General features: G+C 37.5%; 1 protein-coding gene across 5 annotated transcripts in view; it reads left to right on the top strand.

Moving 5' to 3' along the window:
• LOC134662038 (homeotic protein antennapedia-like) overlaps nt 1-18,306 on the top strand; it is a 238,605-nt gene extending 220,299 nt beyond the window's left edge. For all 5 annotated transcript variants that reach the window (XM_063518304.1, XM_063518303.1, XM_063518302.1 and 2 more), the window contains one exon: nt 15,686-18,306. In XM_063518304.1, the coding sequence (XP_063374374.1) occupies nt 15,686-15,936 (251 nt within the window). In that variant the 3' untranslated portion in view covers nt 15,937-18,306. The remainder of the gene's footprint in view (nt 1-15,685) is intronic.
• Nucleotides 18,307-19,918: the final 1,612 nt, after the last annotated feature.

The raw sequence follows: 19,918 nt of genomic DNA, 5'->3' as shown, positions 1-19,918 counted from the left end.
TTTACTAAGCATTTCATAGACTCTTGATTTATACTTTTTATTTTTAACTTCGGATAGCATTCTTTATAATCTGTTTCATTGATATGAGTGGTCTTAAAAGTACGTACAAGTAGTTTAATTAAGAGCACAAATACCGAATTAATTACCTTAAAACAGAAGTAAATGAAAATATATTTAAATTAATTTACCTGATGCAAAACTATAGTTATCCAAATCAATAAACTGAAGCATCTCCTCACCAGCAAATAACCAGATAGTTAACGCAAGAAATATGGGATCCACTTAAAAGTCTTAGAAACCAGTAGCACTTGCACTTACCATCTCTCGTTAGCCCATGTTATCTACTTGAAACCATTCGCCCATTTATCTTCCAAAATCGGTTGCCATCTTTAAAAACCCGGCCAATGGCAATGCTCTTAAAAATAGATTCGCTGTCTCGGCTGAAGCGGATGAGTAATTTATCATTCCCGTGGTGTATCCTATGGCCATTAATAATGAGATTCCATGTTTTAGGCATGTTATACGATTCTTGGATGCATTTTACATCATTATTATAAAAGTATATTGTCTATCGTAGAATCGAGAAAATTTATAACTTTTATAACCTTTGATCGACTATAACCTTTGAGGGAGCGCTGGTGGCCTAGCGGTAAGAGCGTGCGACTTGCAATCCAGAGGTCGCGGATTCAAACCCTGGCTCGTACCAATGAGTTTTTCGGAACTTATGGACGAAATATCATTTGATATTTACCAGTCGCTTTTCGGTGAAGGAAAACATCGTGAGGAAACCGGACTAATCCCAATAAGGCCTAGTTTACCCTCTGGGTTGGAAGGTCAGATGGCAGTCGCTTTCGTAAAAACTAGTGCCTACGCCAATTCCTGGGATTAGTTGCCAAGCGGACCCCGGGCTCCCATGAGCCGTGGCCAAAATGCCGGGACAACGCGAGGAGGAAGAGAACCTTTGATCGAGTTATAGAGTGCATGTGATTACGTACTTAAATGCTTTATTTGAACACCGCTGCAGCGCCGATATGGATTAAATTTTGTATGGAGATAGTTAAATACTAGGAGAAGGACATACTTAAGCTAGTTTTTATCAATCATCATCATCATTTACGCAGACGAAGTCGCGGGCAGAAGCTAGTATAAAATAACTAGGCTAATTATCCAATTAAACTTATAAAGATACTTACTCCAATGATAATATTTCATTTCACCTTTCTTAACAAACCAATGACGTATACCCTGCCCAACGGTACAGAAAGATAGACTCACCTAGTCCGAGGTAGGCCGCGATAAGTCCCGCGAATCGAGGTGGAAATGGTAATATAATGGGCCCCCCACCCGCACCCCCCCTTAGGTCGCGTCACACAATGGGGAATAGACGACTTGTTACATTTCATTGTACAGTTATCAGCCTCCAAGCCTTTGTGAACAACCGATGATTGAATACGAGAATTTGTTTTGGTGCCTGCTCCTGATTTCCCCCGTTTGCGTTGAAAGAGGCTGAATAGAGGGCGTATGTATAGCCGTATTTATTATGGCGGTTGGATTGTTTCTAATACGATTTTCCGGAGCTTTTTGTCATGTCATAAACCCTTGGACCGCAATTTAACAATGCTATAGGCGTATAGGTTTTAAAAGATAAAATGAGATCATAGTACGAGTATGACATGAAAAACTTAGCTTTAGTCAGAAACTTAGCAAACCAAACTTAGATCACGTAAGAAATGTTACTTAGCAACACTGTGGGGTTAGCATCCATATACTAGCATAATCAATAAATTTCAATTTATAATGCCCTTTAGAACTAATTATGGAGTTTGATTCACCAATACCATTTTGATCTTGGCAAACGAAGCGCAGCCGTAAAAACAATTCACTTCATCATTTAGTTCCTATGATATGTCTGTACTTCCCTGTTATAGGACTGCCTAATTCCCAAATGTCTTGACTCGCCTATCCGACTAATTTTCCAACGAAAATGTTCACTAGCCACCGCGAATACAGTATTGTTATCATCTGGTCCTATATTTCCATACCTTCTCCAACCTTTGCTGAGACTAACCAATATAAATTTGACCTTAACATAAGAAGAAACATGACTTGATAATCAGCGAATACCCTCATATGTACTTATGGAAATAAAAACTCTGCTCGTGTATTAACATAACTTACGAAAGTGGGGGCGATCAGAATTCTAAGGCCAGGACCAGCGTAATGTAACTCGAGATCAGAACAAAAGTGTAGACAATCGGAGACCTCGTGTATTCTGGTTTATCCAAAACGAAAATGTCCGGTCCTCGGCAAGCTGTTAATATGGCCCTGATCGATTATGGAACAATTTCGATAAATGCTCCGATAGATTGGTCCCGACGCCCTTTGTGCCTCGCATCAATGTCGTCGTGCCATTCTTCCCTAACTGATTTTTCCTGAAGTAAGAATTCTAGATTGGTTTGGCACGATTTTTCTCGATTTTCCCGGATATAGACTGTCGTGAATGAATGGCTGTGCTCTTTCGACTCTAATAAATAACGACTAACTTTATTAAAACACGAATTCATATTAATAATTCATACATATATACCTGCTTAACTCATTTGTTGTAATCAATAATCATATGTAAAAATCAAATATAAAGTGGCTTCTAAAATAGTTTGAACAGAACTGACTTTGACTTGGACAGTGACCGAAAAAAGGCCATGCTTTTAGTATTAATTAACTATAAGATTGACCATTGATCCTTAATGACAGATCGCTTTAATTTCGCTCCAGGGATTTATCACGGGAAATCAACAAAGAAGTCTAAAGTTTTCATTAAAAAACAATTATCTATTTCACTCCCTATTAAAATGCATATTTCTTTTGCGCAATTAAGTTTATGATCCGCAAAAAACGACGTCATCCTAGATTATGCACTAATTCGTCGCTCTCTTACGAAAGCTACCCTAAGAAAAGAAACCCCAAATGTTTATTTATTTAGACCAAGAAAGCGATATCCCTATTTCCCCCTGTATTTACATGTGCTATTATTTGCATAAACTTTTTTTGGAGGGGACTGAAGTATAAAAATATATTTCTAATTCTGTGCGGTACTGAGTTTCCGGTTTAGGTAGTACGCGTGACTTTGACGGATGGCATTTTTGTCCTTTGATATTTTTACGGCAACGCGGGAAGGGAAATTTCGAACGATCGTGCGAGGGACGGTTAGAATTTAGATACTAGGTGTTTTGTTTGGATTAGGTTCGTCGGGACTGGCTTTAAAATGTAAATACCTACCTCTAGCTAGTTTCATGCCTGTTTCATGTTAGTAAAAATATCAATAAGTAGGTTAAAAACGAATTAAGTGTCCCTTGTTTATATAGCTCGGTATAGATAGGCTCTCCGTAGGTATAAGCTTATATAGATTAGATTAGATAAGTGAATAGTGAAGTAGTTATATAGATTATATAAGTGAATTCTGCCAAAATATCGAACTTTATTAATTTAAAGGCATTTAAAACTTATTTAACCCTCCATAGCGGCAACTTGCCACTTGCCTTATACTTAAAACAAAAACGCATCTCAGCAATAAGAATTACGGTTCGAAATCGAATGACTTGAAAGGAATGTCAAGGTTTTAAAGGGTTAACTAAATTTTTCGGCTCACTGCTCATGAGGTACGCGGTGTGGCGTACAGTAACTTTATACTAACTTTAAAGTTCCGCCTCTCCCACATAGGTGGCGCTAAAGTAAGTTAGAGCTCTGCTGTTTATTATCCAGCGATAAGTGAATATCATGTAAATATCCGTATTATTAGCCCTTTTTGCAACCCCATGTAATTTAAAAACATGCAATTTAAACCACATTACTGGTCTCAATTTTCAGTAAAAAATATGATATTCTTATGTAGAGACAAAAAACTAGATTACATGCCAAGTGTACAAACTAGTAGGGTAAAAAAAATTGGGAGCTTATTAAAAAACCATTACGATCTTATAATTATCTACGCACACCCACGTCCGTATCTACCAACCCCATTAATACATGTCGACTCACACAAGTGTGCTCATCATACGAGATGTTACTCACACATTGACGAGACAGTAGTTTTGAGTGTGTTGTGATTGGAGTTGCCAGTTAAATGAAGATGGACATTTTAGTGGTAATATCTTATCGTAGCAATGTGTATTCTATAGTTAATTTACATCTACGTTATGCAATTTTTCTAGGTAGGTAGGTATATTGTACCTCATAAATGTGTGGTGCCATACAGACAAATCCAATTTTGCAAAAGTGCTAAAATAGGACTTTCAGAGTAGCATCTACCCTATCATACCCTATTATTTTAAGTAGATGTAAAGTCTTCATATAATATATCTATATGCTCGTCTTGCAAGAGACTGTCGTGAACTTAGTCGCCTTTAGTATGCTCTAGATCTAGACGTGTCACATTTCATTTCCACTGGCTTAAATCCTTCATTTCCCAACTAACTTTTCCCTCGCAAGTTGCTCCTTGACTTTGGACCTCTAAAGTTCCCCCGCTTGCGTTACTTGTAAACTTCAACCTGATTAACTGGCAACATTTCGTATCTTCAGAACGAATAAGGAGTTAGTCGATTAACATGCGACTTCCAATTTCAACCATGATACTTAATAAATAAAGTTCAAAGTTTAAGTGATTGATTGTTGTTCTGAAAGCTCTTTTGTTCCTGTTATAGATCAACGAAAAGTAGTCGTCCCTTTTCGTCTCGCTTGTCCCTGTCTGGCCCGAGGTGAGGTCTTGGCGGACATTAATTAAAGCCCGGGATAGGACGCCAATCAAAGTTTGACCGCCACTAAGCCGCCGAAGCCGAACTTATTATGTGGTATTAAAATTCCATTTTCAAACTCTTACCATTTCAAATTGAAATAGATAATGGCCGATTCGCTGTCTGATGCACGCGAGCGTTTCTACCTTTCTACTTTACAATTTACGGTGAAATAAGAAGCAAATTAGAGTAATAGATATTAAAATTGGAATCTATTATCACATGAAACTCATTAATGTGATATCAAGCCGGTTCGTATCATTAGGCGGGTTACAAAAAGCGACGCATCCGATGCGTGCACATGTGCTGTGAGACAGTGGCACATAAATCATAAATGTATCTTTATACTTATAAGTATAGGCGCGTCGATAGAGGAGCGGAAAAAAGGCCTCCCTCCCCCGTTTCCTGCTCGGTATCACACATGACCGGCCTGTCTATCTGCCAGACCCGTGTCAAATATTCTCTGGAGCGGAGACCGCCCCCCGTTTGGGGCAGGGGAGCCCCCTGGGGCTCGCTGTCCCGCGGCGAGGCTCATCTTGGAGCCCTAATGCGCTCTGAGCTGAGCATTACGCCGAGATGAATTTTTAGGCACCTCTCTAGCTTATTTATCTTACCGCTATCTATCTAGTTTTAATAAGAGATGGTTTCAGCGATGTGAAAGATATTCTGTCTTAGTTTATCAGCTGTATAAGGCAAATAAGAGGGTCTGCTTACTCTGGCTACCCCTGTATCTGTCCAATAGTCAATTTGGTTAAGTATGTCATTGTCCAAAAAGAGTATACACGAAACGAAAGAAAGCTTCTATCTTAAAGCCCGGAACTTATAGGTAATTAACTTCCACTAAAAGGCCAGTTGACTATATCTTGAAAAATCAATGTATTTATTCATAGCATTTTAATGAAGAAGGAACCGAAGACGCCTGTATGGATACGTCTCCAGTATTTTTGATTGAATATTTCCTTTTTCATTAAGATTTTCACTTTCATGGCTGGCGTTGAAAAATCGCTCTCGCCGGCACCTTTCATAACTTTTCACTTCGTGATCCGACGCAATTACTCACTTTCCATCGCCTTCTCAAATAAAATATTCATTCGTGCTTTTCGTGCAAATTATAGTAATGGTCGAACAAAACTGGTAATTAGGCGGCTAGCCGCCCACCTCCGCGCGGGGAGGTTCATTTTTGTAAGAGCCTGGATGATTCGGTTTTAGTTTTTTTCGTTGATTAGTTGATGCCTTATGAATTATGGATTTCATTTAGGTAATGGGAATTTGAAAATTAGGCGCCTTGGTTATTATCGCAATTGGATCATTCTAATGTTGCGATGTTATCGTGTAAGTACCTTTCAATTGGTGACCCGAGAAACGCAACGCGGTAACTCTTCATAAAAAAAGAGCTGACTTTATGGCGGGTTGCATACGGCCAGTTATCCACCTGGTTCTAACCCGCTCTATGATAGTGTGAATTGAACAATTCGCGCAGCTCCCGCAGCAGGGCCTGTTGTGATCGTTGTTTAGCGGAGGCGCCGACAGCGCGGGCGGAGCCCCACACAAAGCTCGGCCTAACAAAGACGTCACCGGCCGTGCCGCCGACGTCGAGTTATGGCACCCATTGTTACCGACAATGCCCAACAAACGAGTTTGTATAAGCTATTAGGTACGCGCATTAATATATATTTTTTGTTAGCCCGAAAATTTAGCATTCCATTACGAGGGAGAAATGAAACGCCCGCCGCATGAATTATATTAAAATATATTTGAATATTTCATTTGACACCTTTTTTGCGGGTGGAATTTGGTTCAATCCCCGACCGGGACCGCGTAATTTTTGGCGTATACCGACGGAATTTAAGCTGAATAACATTCCATTTCGTAACGCGCCGCGAATCAGTGCCGACAGCGGAGAATGATGTCTTTGTGTTGTGTGACATCATATAAATTATTTTTCACCAGAGCGGTAGAATATGAAAGGGGAAATGGAAAAATATTACCTAAATGCTAATGATTCAAAATATATTTCTGAATAATACTATGTGGATTAACTTATCCAGTTGTATCTACATATTTACCTCTACGTAAATATCTCTACTATATTATGAAAACCTTTCATAATTATACGTTCATATATACCAAATGGATATTTTAAAGTCATTAGACGTAACAGTGGATAGAATCAGAGGCCGGCCCACTAACGTCGCAGTGGCGGCCATATTTGCATTTTTTTCATTTCCGACCAAATAAATTAATCCCACCTACTGCGCTGTAAGAACGATTAACTTATTTCTTTGTATTTTGAACAAAAAATAATATTTTTAGTAACTGGTCTAACTAGACCATCTCTTAATTAAAGTAAATTTAAAGTAGCGAATCTAGAATTTGAATGCAAGTCATATATAGGTAGATAGTAGGTACCTAAGTAATAAATAAATATATCTTTTAGAAAGCAAGCCGTTAAAAAAACGCAACTTTATTTTAGCTTACCTACCCAATGTAACTTCACAATCATACATAGAAGGTAAAGTATAGGTTTAATGAATTACAAAATAAAGTGTCCATACAAATGGCATTTTTCTATATACACAAGTAATTCAAGCTATCAGCCGGTCTATCAAGTAACATGTTGTTAATGCGACAGTTTCCCGCGCCCGTGCTACTCCAAATTCTACTTTGTTTCTATACCAACAAAGTTCACTCGCCCAAATATTGTATGTAGTCGTGTTTTGTTTTTCTTCATTACTCATGTAAGCGTAATTATAATTTTAGTGTTGCGTGTTTTGTCATCCATCGTTTTTGGGCGTAGATGTTATCACGGCGCTCACAAATTGTTTTCGTAGGGCTACCAGCTTATGTATTTTGGCTCGTATTGCTGCTTGCTTAAACCAGTAGGGAATATTACGCGAAAGTCTGCGTAGGGGGCGCCACTCCCAAAATAATTCACAATGTAAGGGTCTACGGCAAACGAGAGAGTCGAAATTTTGTTATCGATATATATATCGAGCGATAAACAGGCAGATACCTGAGTTTCGTTTTCGCGTTTCCCGGTAGGCCATTGGTAAAACCGCCTTAATGTATCAATGTCATATTTTTGATGTTCTGTGAAAACGTGTCAAAAAACAGTTTAAGGTACAGTATGTATAAGTTACTCTATTGTATACTTAAGTCACTATTAAATTGTACAACGGGACTTAATCGCGTATCTAAGTTTTAAGATTTACCTCCGACGTTTCGAGGTCGGCGTTGTCCCCGTGGTCTCGGAGAAGACTTAAGTCACTATTAGTGCTGCACTCTCGCGGCAAAACATTGCAGTAATACTCCCTATTGTTTTGAAGTCGAATGGTACGGCCATTAATTTATTACTTTATTTTGATAGTTGCAGGACATTATTTACAATCATACAACATTTCAGTTCTCACTGAAAAGGATAAATTAAATCGCTCTGGTCCAACGACGGGACTAAATTGCTACGACCTTAAAAAGTAAAGCAATCAGGCTGTATCGAGCTTGTATTTTAGGGATCCTTCGAATAAATAACTCTCGATTATAACGAGAATATCAAAATATAAGACATCTTCATGTATTTAACTTAATGATATGGTCCCTTGCATGATTTACTCTGAAGTTACGAGTACTACGAGTATATTAACAGATCGCTTAATTAGTTATTATTTTTACGATCCAAGTCCAATTCGACAACATGGAACTTTAGAATTGTTTAAATATTCTCGCACTGTAATTAAGTGTTATTTATTATAATGGTATATGACGACCACGTCATAACTTAACGTTAGCACCTAACCGACTATGCTACTCAGAATACCTGAATATATTATAGTAAATTAAATTAAAATAATACAAAAAAATTGTTTTGAACAAATGTTTACAAACTTCATAAATGTCATCATCGGACCTTTAATATCTTGACAGATGATTTATACAGCGTCTGTGATGCTGCATCGCCCGGGACGCTATTTGATGATACAGGGTTGCCCAGGACCATCCTCTCGACCTCCCCAGCTTGGTCCGCAGGAATGGCATGCCAGTACATGCGAGACCACCAGGTTGGGTGCAGGCAACTGCCGCTTTTCGGAAAGCATCCTACTCGCGCCTAACGGAGTTACCAGTTCCGGGTTTGATTTTGGAGTGTCCATCTCCTAGATGAGTTGCAGACCAATGCTCACGGCATAAATGTATATTTATGATATTATCGGCATCCGGGCGTTGAAGCTAAGAGAAAGTCAAATTTTCCCAGATAATAATGCATTATCAATTAAACGTATTAACCTCACACGGACCTTCGGCGAACAACGTCGGAAACCAGCAATTTTATTTATGACGTGCAAGCGTTTAAGAGAAATTGCATTAATCTGAATACCCGTTTGATATCATGTACGATGTTGCAATACACTGAGTGGCCACAGAATGGCAAAATATAATACCTCGCGACCTCACTCAAACGAAGTTCGATTTACCGCTCTAGAGGTTAAGGTGGTTATTTCGCTGAGGCTGTGGTTCACGATGTGATGATACCCTTGCGTTGATATGTATGAAATTGTACGACATGAATTATTGATTGTCGATATCGCTTCAAGCTGTCGCAGTATTTTTTTCGTGTTCCTCGGGCGCTGCAACGAATTAAATTAAAAGCTCTTTTCACTTGTCATCCCTTGATGAATTTGGTATTTAGGCTCGCTCGCTACGCGATCTTTTTGCTCGGCGGAATTTGCGGTTGAATATGTTTTGCGGTTATGAATTCATAAATTCAAAATAGCTAAAACAATGGTAAGGTCACGCAACAAACATGACGGCATTTACATTAAATTAATTGCCAATACGAAGTTTAATTAAAACTAGATTATCTATCTATGGATTGTAGGTAAGTACATAATATTGTGTCATTTTAAGATCTGTCACTGTGCAATGTTTGAAATGACAAATGTTTTATTTACTGTGATAAGAAATAGAAACGCAACCAAAGTAGGTCGCCAGGGTAGAACCCTATAGAACTTCAGATCATACTCAATACCTTTTATACGCTAAATAGCGATTCATTCAATGATTTAATCTGTCACCGCCTGACGGATAGCCGCTTCTTATCAAGCCCTTTTCGACCCCTGGCTGAATGCACGCCGTAATCAGTACAAATGCGGTCCCAGATAGTAGCACCCACCGCTCAATATTTCTGCGCGTCTATCCAGATAAATGTACTCGACCTCTGGTGCCTGGGAACATTAGTCCAATATTCTGTACCGAGAGGTATGGATTTGTTGATTGTTGCCGAGTTTCCCATGAGGCTTATGTCAATGGAAAAAGTAAAGCCGCTTTAACGTATGTTTGCTTAATGATGTAACAGGTTTACATGGACATTATAGGTACCCACCTAATAAAATACTATCATTTTCTTATTTGTAAAATGTTAAAAGCTTTAGCTCATATCTGCCATCGTAGGGCATCGTCTAACGGCATCGTTCAAGACCTTGTAAATGTGGAACATTGGATGTTATTAGATAGTTTTACCTAATTAAATTTTCTCACATGAGAAATTATTCGAATCTAAAACAATACTTTAGATATTTCATTGAAAATTTGTTCATCTTTAAGCTCAACTTTGTTGTGAACAGCGAAACATCCATAAATAAGTCCCCATAATTTCTATCGCTTTCCACGATTTCAACTACGGGCCCAAAAAACTTCGCGCATTGTTTCCTTGGGCAGGAAAGTTCTCGAACGTCCACGGTCCGTGTCGTGAAAGGCTCCCGATTTCCCCCCTGGTCCCCCGGTCCCCTGCTGTCGGATGATTTATGGGGCCCGACACATGCAGCGCTGCGCCCGTTGGTAAAGCTGCGATTGCGGTGCAGACGGGCGGCTGAGACGCTGTTCGAACGCTTGTTTGATGAAGATGTGCCCTGAAACATGCCCCTGCATGGCAATCAATCGCAGCTTGAGCAGTAAACTCATCCCTATAAGTTTACTGCTCAAGCTGGGATTGCTCTGCACACGTTAGGGTGAGACGCGGATTTGACTCACGATTGTATACAGTATGCTTTTGTTATCACTGACCAAACTCTAAGGGGTGAAAATGTAGAGGTCATACTGAACAACACACATGGGACAACCACGAAATCGCAACTAGTTTTGGGTGAGACGCGGATTTGACTCACGATTGTATACAGTATACTTAGACGATATACTCAGAAATATACTTAAAATGTCAATTTCGTATGAAATACCTAATTCAATTCAGGCAATTTAATATTTTCCACGTAATCTGTATGAAATAGTATGAATGGTACACGTATGTATCAGTTGAAAGACATTTCACATTAATAATCTAATCTCAGACTAGTCTGAAATAACAAAACGATTTCATGATGCGAATCGCAATACTTCCTTATAAATACAGAGTACAGCTGTGTTTGATATTAATACGTTGCTGAGAATCTTCATAACTGAAATGATTTATATCCGAGAAAGTTTTAATTCAAATTGAAACTAATTACGTTACTAAAAAGTCGAAAATTACTTACACTGTATAATTTGTTCCTATTTCGTACTAAGAGGGCGTAGTGTCTCAAAGGCCGGCATCGAACGGTTCAACCGCGCGAGTAAAGGCGCGTTCATAAAAACGCCCGTTTGGATGCTTAATTAAATAATGGTGTAAGAGATTTTGATTAAAATATATAATGGATATAAGGTGCATACTATGTGATATATTATATTAATGAAAAATGTGTTTTGATTAGAATAAAAAAAATATGGGATTATATGTATTACGTACCCTTCTTCTTAGGGGAGCTTGTAAAATAAGTTAGTTAGGTATCTAGTTTTATGCATTGATACTGAAGTTTGTAGAATTTTCGTTTAAAAAACTTCATGTGAGATGTATATGTGAGATGATACTTCCTCGCCTAAATAACCTTAACCTATATTTGATTATTATTATTAGATTATTCAATGACTTTTATAGATAAAGATTAAATTACTGAGGGTCTAATCAAGATGGCGATCTTTGATAGAAAATGTCAATCGAAACTTAAAATAATGTATGATCTTTTTCACGTGACTTTACGTACCATCTGTCATACCGTAATTTTTTTAATTTTCAATTGTTGTTCGTCGATAAACGATTGTAATTTTGGCTACGGCACCTGTTCCTCTAATTTCAAACATCCATAGAAAATATGAACCAACACTGCGCTCCAATGTGCCCTCGCCCTTAATGTTCTTATTACATACGGTTTAAATCTGACGCGGATCATGTTTTATGCATCCACAGCTACCCGTAGTCGCGTATAATAAAGCCGCTGGGAGCCGTGAGCGCATTACTTGGTGGTTTCGGTAATGTTTATACATAAAAACATGTATGCAGTGTGCCCAACCCGCTCTGATGTTGCGTGATGGGGACTTGACGCCTGTTCTTTAACGTTGTACTGTATTAAGGTGACAGTCCATTTCCAACCGCAGCTGCACTACTGTTCATTTTACTATGGAAATTGACAGTAACAGCGACGCGTTCAGTGCTAGTAGCGCAGCTGCGGTCAGAAATGGAATGTTACCCTTAAGGTGACATTCGGATGTCACCTGCAACTGCGTTACCTTTGCGACTTTACTGCGGCGGCGATGACGATGTCGATGTATTTGTAATTTCCCTTGATAAAATAAGTGACGGATTGAAGTGATCCCTTTTCATTGCTCTCGAGTCTTCGAGAGAAAAGTTTCAAGAAAACTTTTACCCTAAGTAGATAGAGAGGCCATCAGATATATCGGAGCTGCCAAGATGCTGAAAAATATCTGAACATGCAATTTAACTATTTTTAATTTGTAACAAGCAGAAACGTCTGCGATCGATGCTATTAAGCTTAGAATACATTTAAAAGTCGAAAAAAGGGAAAGTATCGATCCAGAGGCCGTGAGTTCAAGTCTCACCCAAGACAGTAATTTTTCCACTTTTAAATTTATTCTAAGCTTAATGCTATTTAACGTCTTGATAATGAGACTTTGTTCAGATATTTGTTAATACCTTTCCGCTCCGATGTATCTGATGGCGACAGTACAAATATATAGTTACAAACCTTTAAAACAACATTAAAAGCCTAAAAACTACAATGGGCTGCATCCTGGAACGCACGGGAGCGAAGACTTATCAATTTGGCGGCAACAAGTGGCCGATAATTTTGAACCCGCTGCAGCCGCCCGATCCGTAGACTCGGGAAACGGGTCTTTTTTGGTTAAATTTACTTAATAATATGTAAGAATGAGCAAGCCAAAAGGTTAATATACAGGAAGATGTGATTAAACTAGCTTCTACCCTTTATTTTGTCCGCGTGGAATGATGATGATGATGATTGATAAAACTGTAGTATGTCCTTCCCCGGGCCAGGACCTGGACAGACAGACAGAGTTACTTCCACATTATTGATATTAGTATAGTATAGATGATATTATGTTAACTATATAATGCCTAAGCGTGTTCCCTCCTCATATTAGCGTTTTATGGGAAGTTGGGATCTGCTTTTTGGCAACCGATTTCCAAAATTTTGCGAGACGTTGTAATTCTACCTGTCATCTGACTTCCGACCAAGTTATTGGAATTAATCACTAAATAGTAACAGAACTTGTAAATATCGAAAGATATTTGTAGGTACGTTAGCTCCAAGAAAGTAATTGATGGTCAAACTCTTTCAAAGCTTAGTTGTCATCGCTAGGGTATCCTGCAAAATATGTAAGTACCTACGTACTTACAAATGAAGCCAAAAAGAAGTCATTGCCATGCTGACGGAATTGACGGATTAAAAAAACATAGAAAACTGAAATGTGAAGGTTTGGGTACAATTCACCTTTAAATGTGATAGGCCTCTTATCTGTTTTAGAAGTCCTTCAAATTAGTTAGTCACTCTTCGAGATATTCTTATTAGGGCTAATTTAGACTATGCGAGAACTCGCATGCGAGTTTCATTAGTTCATTACATTGCGGGTTTTGATCGGTGGGTTGAACTAGACGTAACCCACAGTCCGCATTGTAACTAAAATCTCATGCGAGTTCGCGCGCTGTCTAAATTAGCCCTTATTTATGAAAGCAAAGCATGCAAAAAAGCTATCGCCTCAAACCACTTCGATTCCAAATCAAGACTAATGCGATTCGAGAGAAAGGTCACAATCTGCCCTTACTTATATTGATATATGCGGCCACATTTGTCACTGCAAGTCTTAACATTTACAAAACGATACGTTTATCATCTCATCACGGTTTTTTACTTTTTATTTACTTTTACTGTCAACATCTGGACTAGATGTTCTGAACCCGCTTTTGTGTCTTAGAACACACGGTACTGTTTTAATATTAGTATTATTACTGACATATATCTGACTGTTCATTTTCTTAGAAGGGCTGTCAGTAAAATCCGTGTCTAATTCCACGAAGTTTTGCGTGTCGGTGTGTACATCGAGTTTCGCGTGATGTGAAACCGTGGCACAAACAGTTAACTTTCGTTTTGCGCCCGAGTTTCAAACTTCACCTCACCACTATCCGAGTTTTAATAGCCTGAAGATTTATGCTTCATGTTAAATGCTAAAATTGGGCTAAGAATTTGGTAAAAGTTTTGGTATGTTAATGCTTTTAAATACCAAGTTTGAAATGGGAAATATTATTATATAATTTCTAAAGCCAGAAGCACTGTTTAATGCTTTAGCAACACTTACGTTATTACAACGCTTGCCAAGGCATCTTATTTACCCTTGCTACTTATTCTACAATAATAAGTTGTACAGTAAAAAGTACTTACCTATATTAACTAGATATTTGCCATTTTCAAAATTACCGCTTTCGAAGTTACACCAATTCACCTTACTTGTATAATTTTAGATTCTAATTATTTACCTACCTAATTTACCTATTCATCTTATGAGGTAAGTGTAACTAAGACATATTTTGATTTTTTCCCCTACTAACAACGATAGATATAGCTAATTATAGCTAATACCAAGTTGAAGGAATGTTTTCTCAGGTTTTTGCTCTAATTTGTTGCTCTTGTTTTCTATAATAAACAGTGTTATAAATAAGTATTGTCTCAGAAATTTAGTGCAATTGTTATGCTAAGGCCATGAATTAAGAATGATGTCTCTATGACTCAATCTAAAGGATTTGACCTGTTAAATCGAAAGTCCTTGCTATTAAGAATGATTCATTTGTGTGAATATTGTCTCATTCATCACATAAATCTGGCTGCTGTTCTTTTGATACAAATTACAGTCCAGAGAATCTAAACCGTGTATAATAGGCTTTGCATCTTCCTCGAAGAGTAATGATTACAAAACGAAAAAAGGCCCGCGGCGTCTTAAATTATTTTAATTGGCTCCGGTAGCGGATCGCCGCGGCTCCACAAACACGCAGGAACTGATTTTGTGACGCTTTTTTAATACGCACTATACCAACCGATATGGTATTCAATGTTAACCACTAGCCTAATCGACATAGGCAAAGACTAATCGCAAGGAATACTAATGAACATGAATGTATCCTTGCAATGATTGCGAAATACCGTTTTTTGATTCAGCTCTACTAATTGGACCTGCTGTACGACCTAATTGTATAAGATTTTGTGCAGTCAATGTCAAAACCCGATTACCAATGTAGATACCTTTAAACTAGTTCTCGACAGCGAAGAGAAATATTCGACAAGCAAAAACAATTAACAAATTGATAAGCTCAAAACAATTTTCAATTAACTCCGCCGGGAGTGTTCGCCTTTTACAAATAACCACCATTTATCAGAAATGCCTATGCAGTTTTTAACGTCTGGCGCTCCCAGGGCTGCCGCGCGAATTTTATAAATGAAACCAACTGTTTTCGATTTGAATGTAAATTTTATTTTGTATTAACATGCTACGTTATCTGATTTCAGAAAGGAAGCGGGGACGGCAAACGTACACGCGGTATCAGACGCTAGAGCTGGAGAAGGAGTTCCACTTCAACCGGTACCTGACGCGGAGGAGACGGATCGAGATCGCGCACGCGCTCTGCCTCACGGAGCGCCAGATCAAGATCTGGTTCCAGAACCGGCGAATGAAGTGGAAGAAGGAGAACAAGACCAAAGGCGAGCCCGGCTCCGGAGACGAGCCGGACAACATGAGTCCGCCCACCTCGCCGCAGTAGGCTCGCCCCGGGTGCGGCCATCGCGCAGATCTCTGTTTCAGATTCCACTAAGGCCATTGAACAGTTGGTTTTCGGTGTCCATTTAGTTGTAACGTCGAATCTTGAGTTTGCATCAACGAGTGATGAATCTGAAACAATCGATCCAACGGCCGCTGTTACTAGAACAGTTTAATTTGTATAAATTGTATGTTGGACTTTTCATGATAATATTACATTATAACTAGCATGTAACTTAGTGACATCGCATAAAGAGTAATGATAGTGTGATGAAGAGATTTTTGCAGTTGTTAAGTATAAATTTATTTATAGAACAATCTCAATACCAATACTTACCAAAAAAGCAGTGTATATGATTAGTAAACTGCATCGATATTATGTGATTATTTTACATGGATAATTATCATTTTGGTATTATCTTCTCATTCACAGATTGGCTATTTATTGAACTATTATTTGCAAAGTGCTTGATAGTCTTCGTTATTTATTATTCTAACTGCGACATTCTTAATATAAGTTTCCGAATAGCAAATCTGTCAGAATTTCTTATAGATTGCTTCGTACCTTCACGACTAAGTAGAGAAGGTCTTTATTTATTTCTGACATCAAGCAATTTGCAAACAATCTAAATTCTCAAAGTTTTCGCATGATATTGAATCACAAAACCATAAGGACCTCTTATAATTAACCATTGATAAGAAGGCAATTAGTAACGATATTGTTATTATTTAATATATTTGACGTTTATTTCTAATTGCTGTCGAATTGCTATTATGTAAATACGTACGTAATATTTTTTAGGGTTTAAATATTGTACAATTGTTTTAGTGTGAATAATTTTATTGAGATTAATTTTGAGACACAACGACTAGTTCATTTTGTTAGCAATCAGGACCGAGCGCTGGTTTTGTGAATCTCAGTTCGGTTTACTTTCTTTTATACATTCTTTGTAGTTTGGAAAGGCCAGTTACACGTGCAATGTATACGATTTTCGATAACACCATATACGTAATTAACTGATAATAAACGTAATAGGAAATATTATAATTAATGTAAAATGTTACGAGAATGACGTTAATGATTTAGAAAATTCTTATCGAGATTCTCAATATCCTTTGATAAAAATCTATTACTCGGACGAAATGAATGTTGTGCCATTCGATGGAGAATAATTCTAAAAGACATTTCATTGTAGAAAACATCAGGTGCAAATCGCTACTTAATAATTTATTATTAATGAAACAAAAGTTACCTTCAATCTCGTAGGTACAGAGAAATATTTCTTATTTTGAATCTTATGGGTTGGTACGGATTGTCGTACATGTACACAGTATACCAAAGTTAGAGAATAAACTGGTGGGTGTCACGTCCGTAGACCCTGTAGCGACTAGGAGTAGCGAGCGACCCATATACAAGCGTTGAGAACACCTCACTCTAGTAAAAGGTATTTTTATAAAATCATTGCTTTAAGAAACCGATATACGTAAAGAAAAATATCGAACATTGAATATATTTACTCGTAACGATAGTTTTACGAATATTTTAAAAGGAGAGTGATATAGGAGGGGTGAGCTGTTGTCAGGATTCTGGTTATACGTGTTTCGTAATAATGTAAACTATTTGTACATTAATTTTTCACGTAGGTTGTAACTAGTGAACGTTTTTACTAAGAACCCAGTGAGCCGGTTTCATTTATACATATTTTAATTTTGTGCTGTGTTCGTTAAGTAAATGTAAATTGTAATAATTGTATATTGTCGATATATCCGATATTTATTTATTGATTCACTTAATTTAGTTATCTTTCGTTGACTTCTATCTTCTCTCGAATCGGGTAAAGTTAGTCTTAGAACTGTCTGGCTAAGGGTGAATTTTTGTTGTATAATTTCTACGTTTGCTCAAGAAATAATCTCGTGTTTGTGTTGTACAGTTGTTTGTAGTAGTAAGCGTTGTTTTGTCCGGAACAATTGAAGCTAGAATGTATGTTTTGATGATAATTTACAAAATCTACATCTGTAAGAAATCGAATGTGCAATCCTAAAACGAGAACAGAAACCCCTTGCCAGATAGAGGTCTCAATTTCGAATTTGTCTTGGAACATTACATTTATTTGATGTAAAATTAGGTTTATGAGAAAATTTACTATTAAGTTTTGATGTTAGGTGTACTCAGAACTGTCCTTAAATTTTTGGAAATTTAATCTTCACTTAGAGAAAATCCCTGGTTAAAACGATATTATTTACCTACCAGTTTATGTCCTATTGATTCAAAATTTATGAAATATAACTATAATTAGTAACTTAATAAGGTTAGGTGAGACGATATTGTCATAAATATATAAATACATGAAATTAATAAAGCATAATGATTGTATTTGAGAATTTTCATTGACCTTTCTTTCGGATATTGTGGACCTATACCTCTCACGTCGAATGATGGTCCCTATGACAGTTCATTTTTACAGTAGCTGTCACGTATAATGTTTATAGACATTTATGTAATAAAAATACAGTAAATACCTATATATTCTTCAATTACCAATTTATTAAAGTATGCTCATCCAAAAGAGACTAGAAGGAACTGTCATGGAGACCACCATTCGACGCGAGAGTCTACTTTGTGACTATAATTCGTCTATCCTTTCTAAAATAAGAAAATAGTGCAGAGTATTATGTCTATTAGTGACAAAGTGATCATAATGTAACTCGGTTTGTTGTTTAACCAAACGTTTTCCTTGAAGACGTGATACAATGTTTTTGTTTTTAAGTATTTCCTGATACAATCCTCGATCTGACCATAGTACCTAATCCTTGTTGCAATAAAATAAGGGTTAGAAATGGTTTTGTTATTTGTGTCGTTTATATAACACTTGACTCTTAGCATTTACATCGAACTGGCATTGTAATAAATATTTCTGTACCTAAATTTCAAGTCAAAACAAAGTCCAAGTCCTAGCCCGCATTACGTTTAATCTAGATAAGTCTTTTTCCACACGCTGATCGCGAGCCGAGATACCGACATTATAATACATTTCCCTAACGACAAAATAATGATTCGCGTGATAGAGCCCCGTGGCCGGGTTCCTTCCGTGTCAGTCACGGGTGATTGGCCCCTCCCACCACAAATCTCAAAATTACTTTTTTCTGTTTCAACACGACAGGGTTATTTATAAGGCTAGGTGTGGCCAACGTTAATGCGTTTTTAATAATCCCCCATCCAATCGCCTTCAGCCGCGCCATTATTTCAACGTAAGGTGAACTAATGCGATTTTGACAAGTTTCAAATTGAGGCAATTATGGGTTTGCTGCGTTTTAAATGGCAGTATATGTTTCCACGGATGTTTCACTAATGTTGTTCGAAATGCCACGGAAGTCGTTTGTTGATTTTTGATTTTCATTGTTGCGCCAAGGCCTTCTATTGTCGCTCAGATTTGTATCTAGTTTTATCTGTTATGGAACTATTCGATCTACGCTAAAAGCAGTTCAATTGTGTTTATGGGCCCTTTTTTGTTCTTTTAAATACATTTAACTACCTAAATATATACAACCGAGTCAAGTAGGCTAGTCAATCTTCAATCTTGTTATCGATTTTTGGGCGCGTCAAAATTTGCACAACTTATTTCAAAATTTTCCGTTCCGTAACCAAACGTCCAGGTGACGTAAGTGGTTGCATCCTTACGTTGGCAATAAGTACATCATTTACTGACACGCAACGATTTGCCTCTTCCTTTTTAATGTGAAGCTAAGACTTGGAATTTGTTCTCATCGTGTGTACTTTTTACTGTACATAATAGGTACAGTCTAAATAGGTATCATGTTACAGCAAAAGTACAAGAAGTCTAAGTAGACACATAGATCAGACCTCGTAGAGTTAGTAAGTACTAACTCTAGGAGGTCTGATCTATCTGACCATATGTAGCAAGAATCTAAGTACTCGGGCTTAAAATCTTTCCTCTATTTTTGTTTACATTACATTATTATTACCA

This window comes from Cydia amplana, chromosome 2, assembly GCF_948474715.1.
Source record: "Cydia amplana chromosome 2, ilCydAmpl1.1, whole genome shotgun sequence".
NCBI lineage: Eukaryota > Metazoa > Arthropoda > Insecta > Lepidoptera > Tortricidae > Cydia > Cydia amplana.
Note: the sequence above shows the minus strand (reverse complement) of the source record. Positions and strands in the feature narration are given on the sequence as shown.